Source organism: Boleophthalmus pectinirostris, unplaced genomic scaffold (genome assembly GCF_026225935.1).
Source record: "Boleophthalmus pectinirostris isolate CB_2022bp ecotype Guang Dong unplaced genomic scaffold, ASM2622593v1 HiC_scaffold_14, whole genome shotgun sequence".
Classification (NCBI taxonomy): domain Eukaryota; kingdom Metazoa; phylum Chordata; class Actinopteri; order Gobiiformes; family Gobiidae; genus Boleophthalmus; species Boleophthalmus pectinirostris.
In genome coordinates this window covers 23,880,385-23,895,190 of record NW_026571047.1, presented here as the reverse complement: position 1 = coordinate 23,895,190, position 14,806 = coordinate 23,880,385, and the positions used below count along the sequence as shown (strand labels likewise).

The 14,806-nt window shown below is 40.2% G+C and overlaps 1 protein-coding gene across 2 annotated transcripts in view; it reads right to left on the bottom strand.

Moving 5' to 3' along the window:
* LOC110160421 (adenosine kinase-like) overlaps window positions 1-14,806 on the bottom strand; it is a 416,586-nt gene that overhangs the window by 272,995 nt on the left and 128,785 nt on the right. For both annotated transcript variants that reach the window (XM_055150301.1, XM_055150302.1), the window contains exon 5: window positions 4-176. In XM_055150301.1, coding sequence (XP_055006276.1) covers window positions 4-176 — 173 coding nt within the window. The remainder of the gene's footprint in view (window positions 1-3; window positions 177-14,806) is intronic.

Here is a 14,806-nt window from a genome sequence, read left to right as displayed (position 1 = left end):
CACCTGTTGTCCCCGGTGATGCAGGCGGCGCAGGTTCCAGTGGGCTCTTCGCTCTGTTCGTAGTAGTGGGCGTCGACGTGAGCCTCCTCCGCCTTCTGCTTCAGGATCTGCCCGAACTGATCCGTCCCGATGCAGCCGAAGAACGTGGCCACTTTATGAGGCTTCTGGATCATCCACTGAAACACAAGGAGGAGGCCAACACTGTGAGGCTTGAACATGTTATAATAATGAAAATAACCATGAAAATATGATAAAATGTCTTTGCGCGAGATTATTAAAAAGTAGAATTCTTTGTAAACAACTCCAGGAACATTAAATTTCCTCATCACAAACATACTTGGAGTTGTGTTTGGTTTCATTTACACATGTTTAACACACAAACCCTGCAGATTTCTAACTATAAAATTGACTTGTGATGTTATGTGATAATACAGGAAGTGCTCCACTGTGTTTTTAAACTCCATACAGCTTCAATAAAATCATTTGGATAATGTCAGCCCTGGAATTCACAATCTCTACTGAACTAAAATATAAAAAAAACAAAAAAATACAAGAACCCCATGCCTTTCAGAACATGTTTGTAGAGGTTTAAATTACAGGCATAATAGTCATCTATAAAAAGAAATTATGGTGTTAGGTATGGATAATATGAAATTGTAACTGGTGTCTATGTATTTTTTGTGTCTGGGGCCCCTCCTGTAAAGAGAAGGGAGTTTCTGGGGACTTCCCTTTAGTAAGTGCATAACATTTTTTTTATATATATATTTTGTAAATTGTTTTGAAAACATGTATTTTTTTTAATATATATATTTAATATTTATTGTGATTTTAGCCAAGCGTGATGGATGCACTGTAACACTTTATTTTGTGATTGTGTTTTTGTTCGTGTTTATTGTACATAATGTGGATGAATCAAATGTGAAATGTGGGACCTGCCTTTCAAATCTGCAAAACAAATTTACCTACGGGTACAAATAAAGTAACCTAACCTAACCTAAATAAATGTTTTGTTCACTGCAGAGGATATCCTATTATCCAAACATGTGTAGTCTTTGCAATTTGATAATTACGTCAACTCAAACTACGATTTTGATTGAATGTGCAGCCCTGGCCAAACATCAGATACTTTAAACCAGTGTTTCCCTAACTTTTTTTCTGGGGACCCATTTCTAAAGTCACAAACCTTCACGATCCAAGTCCATAGACATTTTTCGTAAATCACAAAATAAAGGTGGATTTGAGCATTATTGAACTTTAATGAGGATATTTTACTGTTGGCTGAGTGATCGTGTCTCTGAATAATTAGTATTACTCAAGTTTTAAACAATGAAAAACAGTCACTGAACCAGTAATAAAAGGATCCATAAGTCGCCTATTTGTATATAATATAGTGCAGATCTACATGTCAGAGGTGGGACCAAGTCGTTGTTCTGCAAGTCTCAAGTCTTCGACCTCAAGTCCGAGTCAAGTCCCAAGTCAAATACAGGCAAGTCAAAGTCGAGTCTCGAGTTACTGGCCCATAAATCCAAGTCCAAGTCGTCTGCTTTGAGCTTCAAGTCATTTCAAGTCTTTAAACCAAAGCACCAAATACAGCTTAGATTTTTGCAGTTTATATGAATTTTAAGTTAAACTGTACTTAAAAAACTCACAGTATATTTATATATGAGTATTTATAGAGTATATAAGAGTTGTAGAAATTAATTTTGTAAATTTTCCATCCATCCATCCATCCATTTTTTTCCGCTTATCCGGGGTCGGGTCTCGGGGGCAGCAGTCTAAGCAGGGACTCCCAGACTTCCTTCACCCCAGACACGTCCTCCAGCTCCTCCGGGGGAACCCCGAGGCGTTCCCAGGCCAGCCAAGAGACATAGTCCCTCCAGCGTGTCCTGGGTCTTCCCCGGGGCCTCCTCCTGGTGGGACATGCCCGGAATGGGAGGTATTCCAGGCTAGTAATTGTCCGGGGTTCCAGGTTAGTAATTTTTTCCTTTTTAAACGTCTTGACAAGATCTTTGTGTGAATTATGGCCTATATGAATAGAAAAAATCTGATTAAAAGTGTTTCTCAGGTCACAGGCCTCAAGTCCGAGTCAAATCCCAAGTCATTAACCTTCAAGTCGAATTCAAGTCTTAGTCCATTTTATCAAGTCAAGTCTCAAGTCCTAAAAATAGTGACTCAAGTCTGATTTGAGTCCAGTCTTTGGGAAACAATGGTCTAAAGTAAAGAAAATCAAATACTAATCAATTAAAACTACATTTGAAAAAGTGTTGATACTAAAAAAGTCACATTCATAGGACAAAAATGAAGCTTTCCAGAATAGTTTTAGAATGATCTTGAGCTGTATCAGACCATGGACCACTCAGGGATTACACAGAAATACAGCGAGTCAACATGGTGATATAAAGGCAAGTGCTATGATTTAATGTTAAAAATTACACTCTATTCCTTAGTATCAAAATTGCGTTTGAAATGTTGGTATTGTGACAACACTATGAGAGATGTATGTGATGAACAGTATGTTGTTTATTCACACTAAACTCCATGTGTCCTGCGCTGAAGCCGCTCTCTGTAGGCTGAGTACAGTGTGTATGGCCCAGTTCAGCCCAGGCAGATGGTCTCAAACTGCATCTCGTTCTGAACATACTGCAACTCATATACAAGGCTCCAGATTCTGTAAACAACGCAATATCACCAGGCTTCTACTCAACATCTTTAGACTTGTTTTTCGTCAACTAACTTCACAGCAAACTTGTCATGTTTTTAAAAAATGTTGAAAGCACCTAAGAGAAAAACTGCACAGCACTATAGGCTGGACAGACTCTGGACAGACTCTGGACAGGCTTGCCAAGAGTTCGTTTTCCCTAGTCTTGTATTTCAGACTGAAGAAAAGTTAGGATTGCTGCCATAGCGATTAACAATTCAAAACAAAATATATCTTTTAAATGGTCAGCCGTCTTCGAACTGGAAGCTGAAACCCAAGAATACTTGAATAAAAGTCATAATTTTCAAAACTACACTATGCAACTTTTATGGTTCGGCGGGTCTGTCATTGGTCTATATAGGCCCGAGCGTCAGAGGCTGGCGAGCCATGACGAAAAGTCCTGGAAATTTTGCCATCTGGTAAAAATAAGGTTTTAGTTGACAACTAGGACTAAAACAGGACTGAACTAGGACTAAAACAGGACTAAACTAGGACTGAGCCCAGGACTGAACCAGGAGGACAAAACCAGCACTGAACAAGGACTAAAACCAGACTGAAACAGGACTAAACCAGGACTAAACCAGAAGTGAACCAAGCTCAGGTGTTTTTACCTACTCTAAGGGGAAGCATTCACTCTGAAAACTCTGTTTGTGGGTTGCGGCGTTTGTGGGGGTGCGGCGTTTGTGAGGTGCGGCGTTTGCAGGACGAGATGTAGGCGCGCGCAAGGGCCGATCATTGCTGCTTGCGGCTATATTTTGCTTTCTTACTGGAAGTGCCTCTCCACAGAGTTGGCCAGTATGATATGTTTAAAGCCATAAATCCATATATCATTCGTTCATTCGTTTTTCAAAATAAAACCAAATATAAGAAAATTAAAAAAAAATAACTATTTTCTTCATTATTTGTCTCCTAAACCAAAATGAAAAAAACAGATAAAGATTTGTTTTTTTCAGTTTTCGATTTTCTTTTTAAATGAATAATGTAAAAAACAGATAACGGTAAACAGTTTCCCATTTCAGTGACTTAAACTGCGATGCCGGATTGAACCAGGACTGAACCAGGACTAAACCAAGTCTAAACCAGAACTGAACCAGGTCTAAACCAGGACTAAGCTGGTCTCAGTCCTGGTCTGATCCCAGTCTCAGTCTCAGTCTGGTCCCGGTCTCAGTCCCGGTCTCAGTCGTCTGGTCCCAGTCTCAGTCCCGCACAGACCTCTTGCTTGGGGTTCTCCCGCTCTCTCTCTCAAATCCAAGATTAGTCCTGGTTTAGTCCTGGTTTAGTCCTGTTTTGTCTTGGTTTAGACCTGGTTTAGACCTGGTTTAGACCTGGTTTAGTCCTGGTTTAGTCCTGGCATAGTGGGCTCAGGTGTTTTTACCTACTCTAAGGGGAGGCATTCACTCTGAAAACCCCTGATGTATTATATTATTTTTGGTACATTCACTTTCCCAATTTCTGCATAAAAAACAAGCCACTGCAGTATGCCATATGACTGGCATGTGAATTAAACAATGTGAAAAACAAAACAATAAAACATGAATAAGTACTAAATAAAGGCAAAAGCACATTTAAATATTTTTGGTCATTATTTTTATTCATGCATGTCAAGTGTTTGGAGGTGCTCTAGCGCTGTTCCCGCCTGAGCCTCCTCCACTGCTGCTCCACTACGGCCGCTCCTTTTGGGCGGCTGAATCCCTGTCCTCTTTCACGATCACGATGGAGCTTCAGGAGACGCAGCTCCTCTTGCTTTGAAAAAAGTTCAGAAGTCAGCTCCTGCACCCTCCTGGACAGTTTTTCATTTTCATTGTTGGTTTGATCTCCACCAACATCTTTACAAGTGTTTTGAGTCGCTACTGTAAGTTCTTTAAGTTGTTCTTTCAACTTCTCGTTGACTCTTCTGGTGTTGGCCAGCTCCTGTTTGAGCTCTACTTTGTCTGCCACTGACTTATTATACAAATATCTTAATTCTTTGTATGCACTAACTTCATTTTCCAGCTCTTTCTCTTTTGTCAGGAGGTTAGATTTGAGCTCTTTCAACTCTTTTTCATAGTTTTTTTCCCTGGCTTTTTTGAAGTTGGCGAACTCTTGCCTGAGTTGCACATGCTCCTGTGTTTTAACATTATACAGGACGCGGATCTTCTTATGTGTGTCCTCTAGATCTTGTAGTTCCTTTGCCTTCTTCTGGAGAGCAGCACTAAGTTTTTGCAACTCCAAGTTGTTTTCATCAGACTTTTCTGTGACTTGACTGGAGTTGGCCAGCTTTTGTCTTAGCTGCACATTTTCCTGTATTACAGTAGTATACAGGTCACGAAGGTGCTTATGTGCTCCAACCTCTTCTTGGAGTTGCTGGTCTTTCTCCTGAAGAGCATTAGTGAGCTCCAAGGCCTTTTCTTTGGCCATCTTCCCCTCGGTCTTAAACTTGCAGTCCAAAAGAAAGTTCTTTTGGATCTGCTCTGCAAGCTGGGCCCTTGTCCGCTCCAACTCTAGACGCAGCTCTTTGACCAGAGCGCTGTCCTCCAGGGGTGGAAGTTCCTGGACAGGACTTCTCTCCTCAGGGTTTGAGGAGTCCTGGATGTTGCGGAGACCCAACTGGTGTCTCCCTGGCTTCTGAACGCCGCCTGATGGTGTGGGGCAGAGCAGAGCCTCCAGGTCGAAGTCCTCGTCATAGAGGTGGGCGTCATCCTCTAAAGTATAGAGGTGCCAGGGTTTTGAGAAAAAAGTACTCGAGCTGTCCATGTTTGTATGTGTCTTCACCAGTGTCCTGAGAAGTTGTGTTGATGTCCAAAAGTGTTGGTGCCTTATATAGGGCATAAAGGTCACATGATGTCACTTCTAGAATGTTACATAATCTCCATGCTGTTAGCTGATTGGCTGACACACAAGACATCTCCATGGTGATGATGGAATCTTGATTTTGACCTCATTTGATCTGGTTTGATCTGGTTTGACCTGGTGGGGGGCTATTTAAAAAGTGTCTGAAATTTTGCACAAAATTCCATTTTAGCATCCTGATCCAAAAAGTCAGTGACACCCATGCCATATTTTTTACGCCGTTGCCATAGCGATGACATAAACTCTCCATGTTATTCCATTGGTAAAATGGACAAATTTTGGCACAAACTTTGGCCAATTTCACTCAAATTTTAATCGTGGGTTCACACCGAGACCCTGAACAGATTGTTGTAAGAAAATACAAAAATAACGTGCAGTAGCGCCCTCTAGATAATTTGAATAGAACAATAAGGTTTTATTTGTCATAGATACATAAAATTTGGTATACACATTTGTGACATGGTCTCGATTAAAAAACTCAATGATGCCCACACCCCATTTACATGGTGTTGCCAGGGCCACAAGCACAAAATCTGCCCTTGCCAATGAGACATCCTTACACAAAGTTTTTATAGAAAAAATAAATTTTGTAGCTAGATGCATCTTGGCAAAAGGAACAAGAATTTTTAGTGCAACCACGCCTGTTTGTTGTAATAAATACATGCAAAAATTATGTAAAATGGCAGGGTTAAGTTAAGAGTTAGAGCTAGGGCTGGGGCTATGTTGAGGATTATGATTAGGGTTAGGTTTAGGCTTAGGGTTATTAAGGTTAGTGCGCGGCACGGTGTTTTGCGAGGCACAGCGTTTGCAGGGCGCGTGTTTGCGGGGTGCAGCATTTGTGGGGTGCAGCGTTTGTGGGGTGTGGTGTTTGTCGGGTGCGGCGTTTGCAGGACGAGATGTAGGCGCGTGCGAGGGCCGATTATTGCTGCTTGCGGCTATATTTTGCTTTCTTACTGGAAGTGCCTCTCCACAGAGTTGGCCAGTATGATATGTTTAAAGCCATAAATCCATATATCATTCGTTTTTCAAAATAAAACCAAATATAAGAAAATTAAAAAACTATTTTCTTCATTATTTGTCTCCTAAACCAAAATGAGAAAAAAAAATAAAGATTAGTTTTTTCAGTTTTCAATTTTGTTTTTAAATGAATAATGTAAAAAACAGATAACGGTAAACAGTTTCCCATTTCAGTGACTTAAACTGCGATGCCGGATTGAACCAGGACTGAACCAGGACTAAACCAGGACTAAACTGGTCTAAGTCCCGGTCTGGTCCCAGTCTCAGTCTCAGTCATCTGGTCGCGGTCTCAGTCCCAGTCTCAGTCCTCTGGTCCTGGTCTCAGTCCCGGTCTCAGTTGTCTGGTCCCGGTCTCAGTCCCAGTCTCAGTCATCTGGTCTCAGTCTCAGTCTCAGTCTGGTCCCAGCCTCAGTCTCAGTTTCAGTCTGGTCCCAGTCTCAGTCTGGTCCCAGCCTCAGTCTCAGTCTGGTCCCAGCCTCAGTCTCAGTCTGGTCCCAGCCTCAGTCTCAGTCTGGTCCCAGCCTCAGTCTCAGTCTGGTCCCAGTCTCAGTCTCAGTCTCAGTCTGGTCCCGGTCTCAGTCTCAGTCTCAGTCTGGTCCCAGCCTCAGTCTCAGTCCGGTCCCGGTCTCAGTCTCAGCCTTGTCCCGGTCTCAGTCTCAGTCTGGTCCCGGTCTCAGTCTCAGTCTCAGTCTGGTCCCAGCCTCAGTCTCAGTCTCAGTCTGGTCCCGTCTCAGTCTCACCTGGTCCGGTTCAGTCTCGTACGGGGAAAAGTCCCGGTCTCAGTCTCAGTTAAGTCAAGGAAACGGCCGTTATCCGTTATTTCCACTATTCATTTAAACACAAAATCAAAAACTGAAAAACCAAATCATTATCTGTTTTTTCATTTTAGTTTTGGCGACAAATAATGAAGAAAATAGTTGTGTTTTCGTTTTCATATTTTTGGATTTATTTTGAAAAAAGAATGAACAAATGATACACGGACTGAGACAAGCAGGTGAAGGATCCTCCAGCAGTAAAGTCAAATCAGTAATAATTTAATCTACAATTTTATTTTATGCTACATTTTCTAATAGAGCGTAGACGGGGGCATTATCGGACTCCATTTCCGTGTCTCGTGACATGTGGCTGCTGCTCGTGTGTTCGGTTTTACGCTGTGAAGATTTATCGACGTGCGCGGCGGTTATTGCAGTTTCCTTCTGTTTTGTTGCTGACGGAGGGCCCCCAGAGCAGAGCCGTACCTGCTTTCGGGGATGACCTGTATACTGTACGAGATTAATCACTGCACAAGACCAAATGTGTGTTTCAGTGCAGAGGGAGAAGAAGAAGAAGAAAAAAAAAAAAAACTCTTTAGATTGTGCATTGTGTAGTGGGGTCAGATCTCCCACGGCTCATGTAGAGAATGTACAGATACAATATGAAAGAGAAGACACTATGTTCTTTGTTTATAAATGCCTACGGTGCGCCTATAGAAGCTGGAGCTGGGTAATACGGTGATCAAAATCGAATTGTAATCTTACTCTTGTGATGATATGCTATTTTAGTCAAATCGATTCACTAATTGTCCCTGGAATGCAGCGCAATGCTCAAATAAAAATAATTGTTCTCACCACACACTCTATTCTTATTGTTGATTATATGGGCAGGCTATGTATTTATTAATTTTTTTATTATTTACTGATTTTTTTTTTGCAGATATATAATGTAACAATAAAAAAAAACAGTAGAAAAAATCATGGTATATTTATATATGAGTATTTATTGAGTAGGATATAAGAGTTGTAGAAATTAATTTAGTTAATTGTTTCCTTTTTAAATGTCTTGACAAGATCTTAGTGTTAATTATGGCCTATATGAATAGGCTGACTTAAAAGTGTTTCTCAAGTCTTCTCAAGTCACAGGCCTCAAGTCCGAGTCAAGTCCCAAGTCTTAGTTCTTTTTATCAAGTCAAGTCAAAAGCAGGTGCTGGAAGAGGCAAAAAAACCAAACAAATTAAATTAAATTAAAGCCTCAACCTTATGATACATTAAAAACTGAACATTATCATTGTGCATAAAAAACAAATTACATTTACACATCTTGGATTAAATTAATTAGATTCAAACATGGATTAAAACACAATGAAACATCCACAATTGACTCATGATCAAACATTATCATGAAATATCAAACATTTCCTCACAGTCTTTTTAAACAAATCCTCTGATCTGCGTCACCAACCAGATGTGAAAACTGCTCCACAATTTACAACCTCTGGATCGTAGCAAAACTGAGCTCTTGATCTGACACGTTTTGGAACAAATGAAAATTACGATTTTGATGAGTATTGTTTCTATGAATCTCTGCATTGGTTTTAAAGTAAAGTGTGAAATGTTCAGGGATCGTAGTTGTGTTATTAAGAGTTTTATACATAAAAATACAAATTTGATAAATATTGATCTCATAGATATAACGAATTTTAAGTTTGGTGAATAAATGAGCAGACGATGTTCGTGGCCAGGAATGAGTTGCAATTCGAACAAAAGGTTTTTGTTGAGTGTTTGCCCAGGCCATATTACAATGACGGATAGGAATAAATTAAACTATAATATAATGTAAGTATAGATTTTGAGTCCAGAAATTTACAAACTTTTCTTTTAATACCAAGAGATTTATTATTATTTTTTCTGGCCACCCAGTCAGCTGCTCTTTCCAGTTTAGATCATCGAAAATAATGCCCAGAAATGTGGTGGATGAGACACGAGTTATTTCATTTGAATAATCACTTGGTGTAGACATGATTGGTTGAGCGATTCTACCTTCCACAGATGAATGCTGTTGTTGTGTCCATGGGCAAGAAACTTAACCCACTTGGTCTGCGTACACTGGTGTACTAGGTGCCTTGAAGATGAATAAGCGCTGTATAAAAATATGACCATTTTGAACATTTATTCAGATCACAGCGCTTTTAGGGGGCTTACCACTGGTTTTAGTCGTTAGATCTGGCAACCCAAAGTGTGGCACATTCATTCTATTCTTATTGGTTAATCAGGGATATTTGATCATTAGAGCTGCTCGATTATGGAAAAAATCATTATCACAATTATTTTGGTCAATATTGAAATCAAGATTATTCAAACGATTATTTTTTAGTTACACAATACATTGACTCAGCATTTCTCTCTTTATAAAAACACTTTGTTATTGATAATTTACACAAAACTTTCAAATTGAAAATAAATAAAGGCTACAAATATGAACCTTAGAGCAGTTTTGCGATGTATAAAACATAAAATGAATACAATTTGAGCATGAAATAAGGCATAGAAAAATATAAATGTGTCCAAAATAAAATATATATCCAGCTGTTCTGCAATCTCTTCATTAAAAAACAAAATAAAAATACTTATTTATATAAAAATATCTAAAAATACTTTGTTAAGCTTTATTGTTTCAACTCGATTATATGAGTTTGGAGACCGTTTGACACACAAATCGAAATTGCAATCAAAATTCAATTAATTAATTACTTATTGAACATGTCCACTTTGTTTTATTTGGAGAAAAATTTGTATTAATATTTACAAAGTTTATGAAAATTCTACAAACAAAACCTACCGTCAACGTTCATAATCAGCAAATTTCAATCACTTTAAAGAAGAAAAACTAGAAAACCCAAAGACAGATGAAAAAAAATGTAAACATTTATTGTTGCTAACCCTGTATTTATTCATATAATTTCATATATTCAATATTTCATCCTTGAATTGTATAAAAATGGTCAATTATTGCTTTTTCTTGAACCAAAGGCCTACGGTGGCTCATTTGGATTAATCCATCCAACACATACACTAAACAACTGCACATCTTGATATACTTTTTACACTTTTTTAATGTTTAAAACTGAAATAATCAAACTGACAAAGAAAACCAAATTTAACAGGCGTTCAATCAATTTCACTTTCCATATCCCGCTAACCCGCCGCATGTTATATTTACTCTTACTTTAAATCAATACGCACTTCTTCGCCTGCAGCGGACTCTTCTCCACCCCTGCTTTAATCCGTTTTCTACCAACACTGCAGTGCATCTTGGGAAATAATTAATCTTTTGGGACTAGCGCATTTCCTCCTCTAAGTAAATACATCACAGCGCCCTCCTAGCACCTTTCAAGATCAGTTTTCAAGCTTAATTTCTCCCTCTCTTTAGTGTAACTTGTATCGGGGGAGATGTGAGACTCTTAATTTGACTGGAGCGGCCCGTGAAAATGAATTGCCTTGATGTACATTTTAGCTATTTGAGAGCGGTGCCAGTGCGGATCATAATTGGGATGTGACTAAGCTGGAATATGGCCGGCGAGGGGTTGGTTGACCTCCGCACGACCCCGGCCAATGGCGTTTTTGTGGTAATGGGGAAGCATTATCTCGTATAATCGGGGAAGAGGAGGGGAGGGTCCGCAGGGTGCCCGTCGTAGAAATGATTGGCTGGGTCTAGGCTCACCAGGCAGCGCTGTTAAAAGGACCACAGATACATTTTTGGGGTCATAATGAAGGCGGTTTGGTCTTATCTTCCGCTGTGAGGGAGCTTGTGTTTATGGGGAAAGTGAAAGCAGAAAGACGCTTATGATCGTTTTGTTGAGGTGGGGTTTGGAGTGGCTTATATTACAAAAACATGTACACAGCTAAATCTGATGGGAGTTATCTGATTTCCCTCTGATCGGTCTCACCGTGCGTTAACAAGAACAAAAAGGCAAACTAAAGTGGCAAATACTAAGATTAAAGGCAGACAATTACTACTTTGCAAGAGTCTTTTCAATCCATTTTTTAAAATCTTGATGTTTATGTCGCATTCACTTCAAAGGTTTGATATAATAAAGCTACAGAAACATCAGCGTTGGGAGTAAAGCGTTAAAAAAGTAAGGAATTATTGTAATGTGTTGCTTTTTGCTGTAACGCAGTAATGTAAAGCAATACAGGGAAAAAAAAAATTCAAATGTCAGTAACGCGAGTACAAATTCGCTAAAATGAAACGCCATCATTACGGTTCTAAGTGTCAGGACGGGCTCAGAGGTGAGCCCGCGTAGACCGTCAAGTGACCGAAGTCCTAGTCCAAGATTAGTTCTGGTTTAGTTCTGGTTTAGTCCTGGTTCAGTCTTGGTTTAGTCCTGGTTTAGACCTGGTTTAGTCCTGGTTTTAGACTTGGTTCAGTCCTAGTTTAGACCTGGTTCAGTCCTGTTTTAGACCTGTTTTAGACAAGGTTGGGTCTAGGTTAGGTCTAGGTTGGGTATCGGTTGGGTCCAGGTTGGGTCCAGGTTGGGTCCAGGTTGGATCCAGGCTGGGTCAAGGTTGGGTCCAGGTTGGGTCCAGGTTGAGTCTAGGTTGAGTCTAGGTTGAGTCCAGGTTGGGTCTAGGTTGAGTCCAGGTTGGGTCCAGGTTGGGTCCAGGTTGGGTCCAGGTTGGGTCCAGGTTGGGTCCAGGTTGGATCCAGGTTGGATCCAGGTTGGGTCCAGGTTGGGTCCAGGTTGAGTCTAGGTTGGGTCCAGGTTGGGTCCAGGTTGGGTCTAGGTTGAGTCTAGGTTGGGTCCAGGTTGGGTCCAGGTTGAGTCTAGGTTGAGTCTAGGTTGGGTCCAGGTTGGGTCCAGGTTGGGTCCAGGTTGGGTCCAGGTTGGATCCAGGTTGGGTCCAGGTTGGGTCCAGGTTGGGTCCAGGTTGGATCCAGGCTGGGTCAAGGTTGAGTCCAGGTTGAGTCTAGGTTGGGTCTAGGTTGGGTCCAGGTTGGGTCAAGGTTGGGTCCAGGTTGGGTCCAGGTTGGGTCTAGGTTGGGTCTAGGTTGGGTCCAGGTTGGGTCCAGGTTGGGTCTAGGTTGGGTCCAGGTTGGGTCCAGGTTGGGTAAAGGTTGAGTTCAGGCTGAGTTCAGACTGAGTCCAGGCTGAGTCCAGGTTGGGTCTAGGTTGGGTCTAGGTTGAATCCAGGCTGAGTCCAGACTGAGTCCTGGTAGAGTCCAGACTGAGTCCAAGCTGAGTCCAAGCTGAGTCCTGGTAGAGTCCAGGTTGAGTCCAGGTTGAGTCCAGGTTGATTAAATGTTTCTTTCAGGTTTATTCCATGTTCAGTCCTGAGGATCAGTCCTGGTTCAATCCTGGTTTAGATCCTAGTTAGTCCTAGACTGGGTTAAGACATTTGGTTTAATGACATGATTTAGTGATGATTATATCAGATTAGTATCAGAATTAAGTTCAGGAAAATACACCTTGAATTGAACCACAGAAATAGATATAACACATAGAAAGAAAGAAAGAAATATAGTATAGATATAAAATGTTCCGTTTCCACAATGTAAACCAACTTGTTACCAACTCATAATAATTGAAAGTCATGATGATTCGGTTAATAGATAAAAGATAAAAACTTTATGTTGTAAAGCTGGTCACAGAGTTTTTCATTAATATAACAGACTATGGTGCCCCTCCAGAGTCTAAAAAGAACCTGGACTAAACATCGGCATAACACAATCTCATTTGTTTCTCCTTTTATTGTCATTAACATAAAAAGTAAGTACACTGTCAAAAACACTGCTTAAATATGAAATACAGACAATAAGTGACATTCAGACTTATTAATTATTAATATAGAAACTATTCATGCCACCATAGTGTGAACAAAGTCTATGGGAAACACTTTACTTCATAACTTCACAGTTGATTCACAGTTTACTCAATAATAAACAACAATCGTTCACACTATAATTTAATACGGTGACATCCTCATAGTTGAATACAGTGTTCTCTCCAGATAAGAGTGACTAAACAGAAGCTAACAGGCCTCCTCGCTGTCAGCTCTGTGGAGTGGAGAGCTTTTATAAACCGGGGCTGTGACAGGCTGATGGACGTGTGTTTGAAGCTTGTTTAAAACGACACAAAAGTAGTGAGAGTGCAGCTGTCAGACCTGCACCTCTGCACCACGAGCTACGAGGCGACGCCAAGGCGACAAGATCAAAACATAAACAACAGGATCTAACTGAATCAAAGAAACACGGGAAAAGGCAGAGCGGGGAAGAGGTTAAGACAAATGTATTCCCAGGTAAGAGTAACGATACTTCAAGATACTACTCAAGTAAAAGTAATAATTTAAAGGTCCTATACTAAATAAAATTGACTCTTGTGAGGTTTAAGCCAAGTTATAATGTTGTTAGTCGGGTTGAGCGGTATCCACATTTTGATACAGTTAAAAAATCTCAGGATTTTACCGGGGTATACAGTATTACCGTATTACCAAAATGTTTTAGTACGACTTTGGTAAACTACGAAACTGCACCACTATACGGTCTATGTCAGGGGTGTCCAACCTTTTTTCATCAAGGGCCACATATCTAAACACAGATGAAGCAGAGGCCGATCGAGGGCTGTAGACTGGTGCTCAATACAGTGAATAATTGAAATATGTGCATGTTTAACACGTTAGAATGAGCCATCAGACTTTATTCATGCTAAGATCCTTAAAACAACACAATACATATTAAATATTTGTTTTATCAAGATAAATTTTCCAAAAAAAACTTGCAGTAAATACATTTTTGATTGATGCAAGGTCATTTGGGCCAATTCACCTGGAAGCCTGAGGGCCAAAAAAAAAAGGTCTTAGGGCTGCATTTAGCCCACGGGCCATTGTTTAGACACGCCTGGTCTATGCGTATGCGACCTGCATATTTATAATCTCTGAAAAGTTTCACATGAACCATCTCCAACACGACACACTCACAGAACAGACTCACCATCAGCAGAACATCCTCTGTCACAGAAAGAACACTCATGTTCCACTGAGACGTGTCCTTTAGTCTGGCAAAAGCTGAACCATATCAGTGCACAAGAAAAGAGCTGTTTTCATCAGCACTTTATAGTTTATGCAAATGAGCCATGTGGTTTTCAAGTTTTGTTTGTGTTAAACGTAAACAAATGTGCACCTGAAGCCAAAATGCTGCCAAATTGCAGAGGTGCGAGTATTTTTTTGGGGGGGGGACCAACTGGTTTGTGGTTGGACTTGCCGTCTTGTCTTCGTCTCTCTTATGACAGAACAAAACTAATCGAACGTCACCTCTCCACACAGCTAAAAGAAACATTATAAATACTATTAGTTTAAAATCGTGATAGCATTAAATTGAAAATACAACCACACATTCATTTGTGCTGAGCAAACTAATTTAGGTATCAATAAATTATAATGTTATATCAGGTCCATATGCGCTGCAGATTTTTTTATGATGGTAATGAAATACCTTTGCTACTTTTTGATA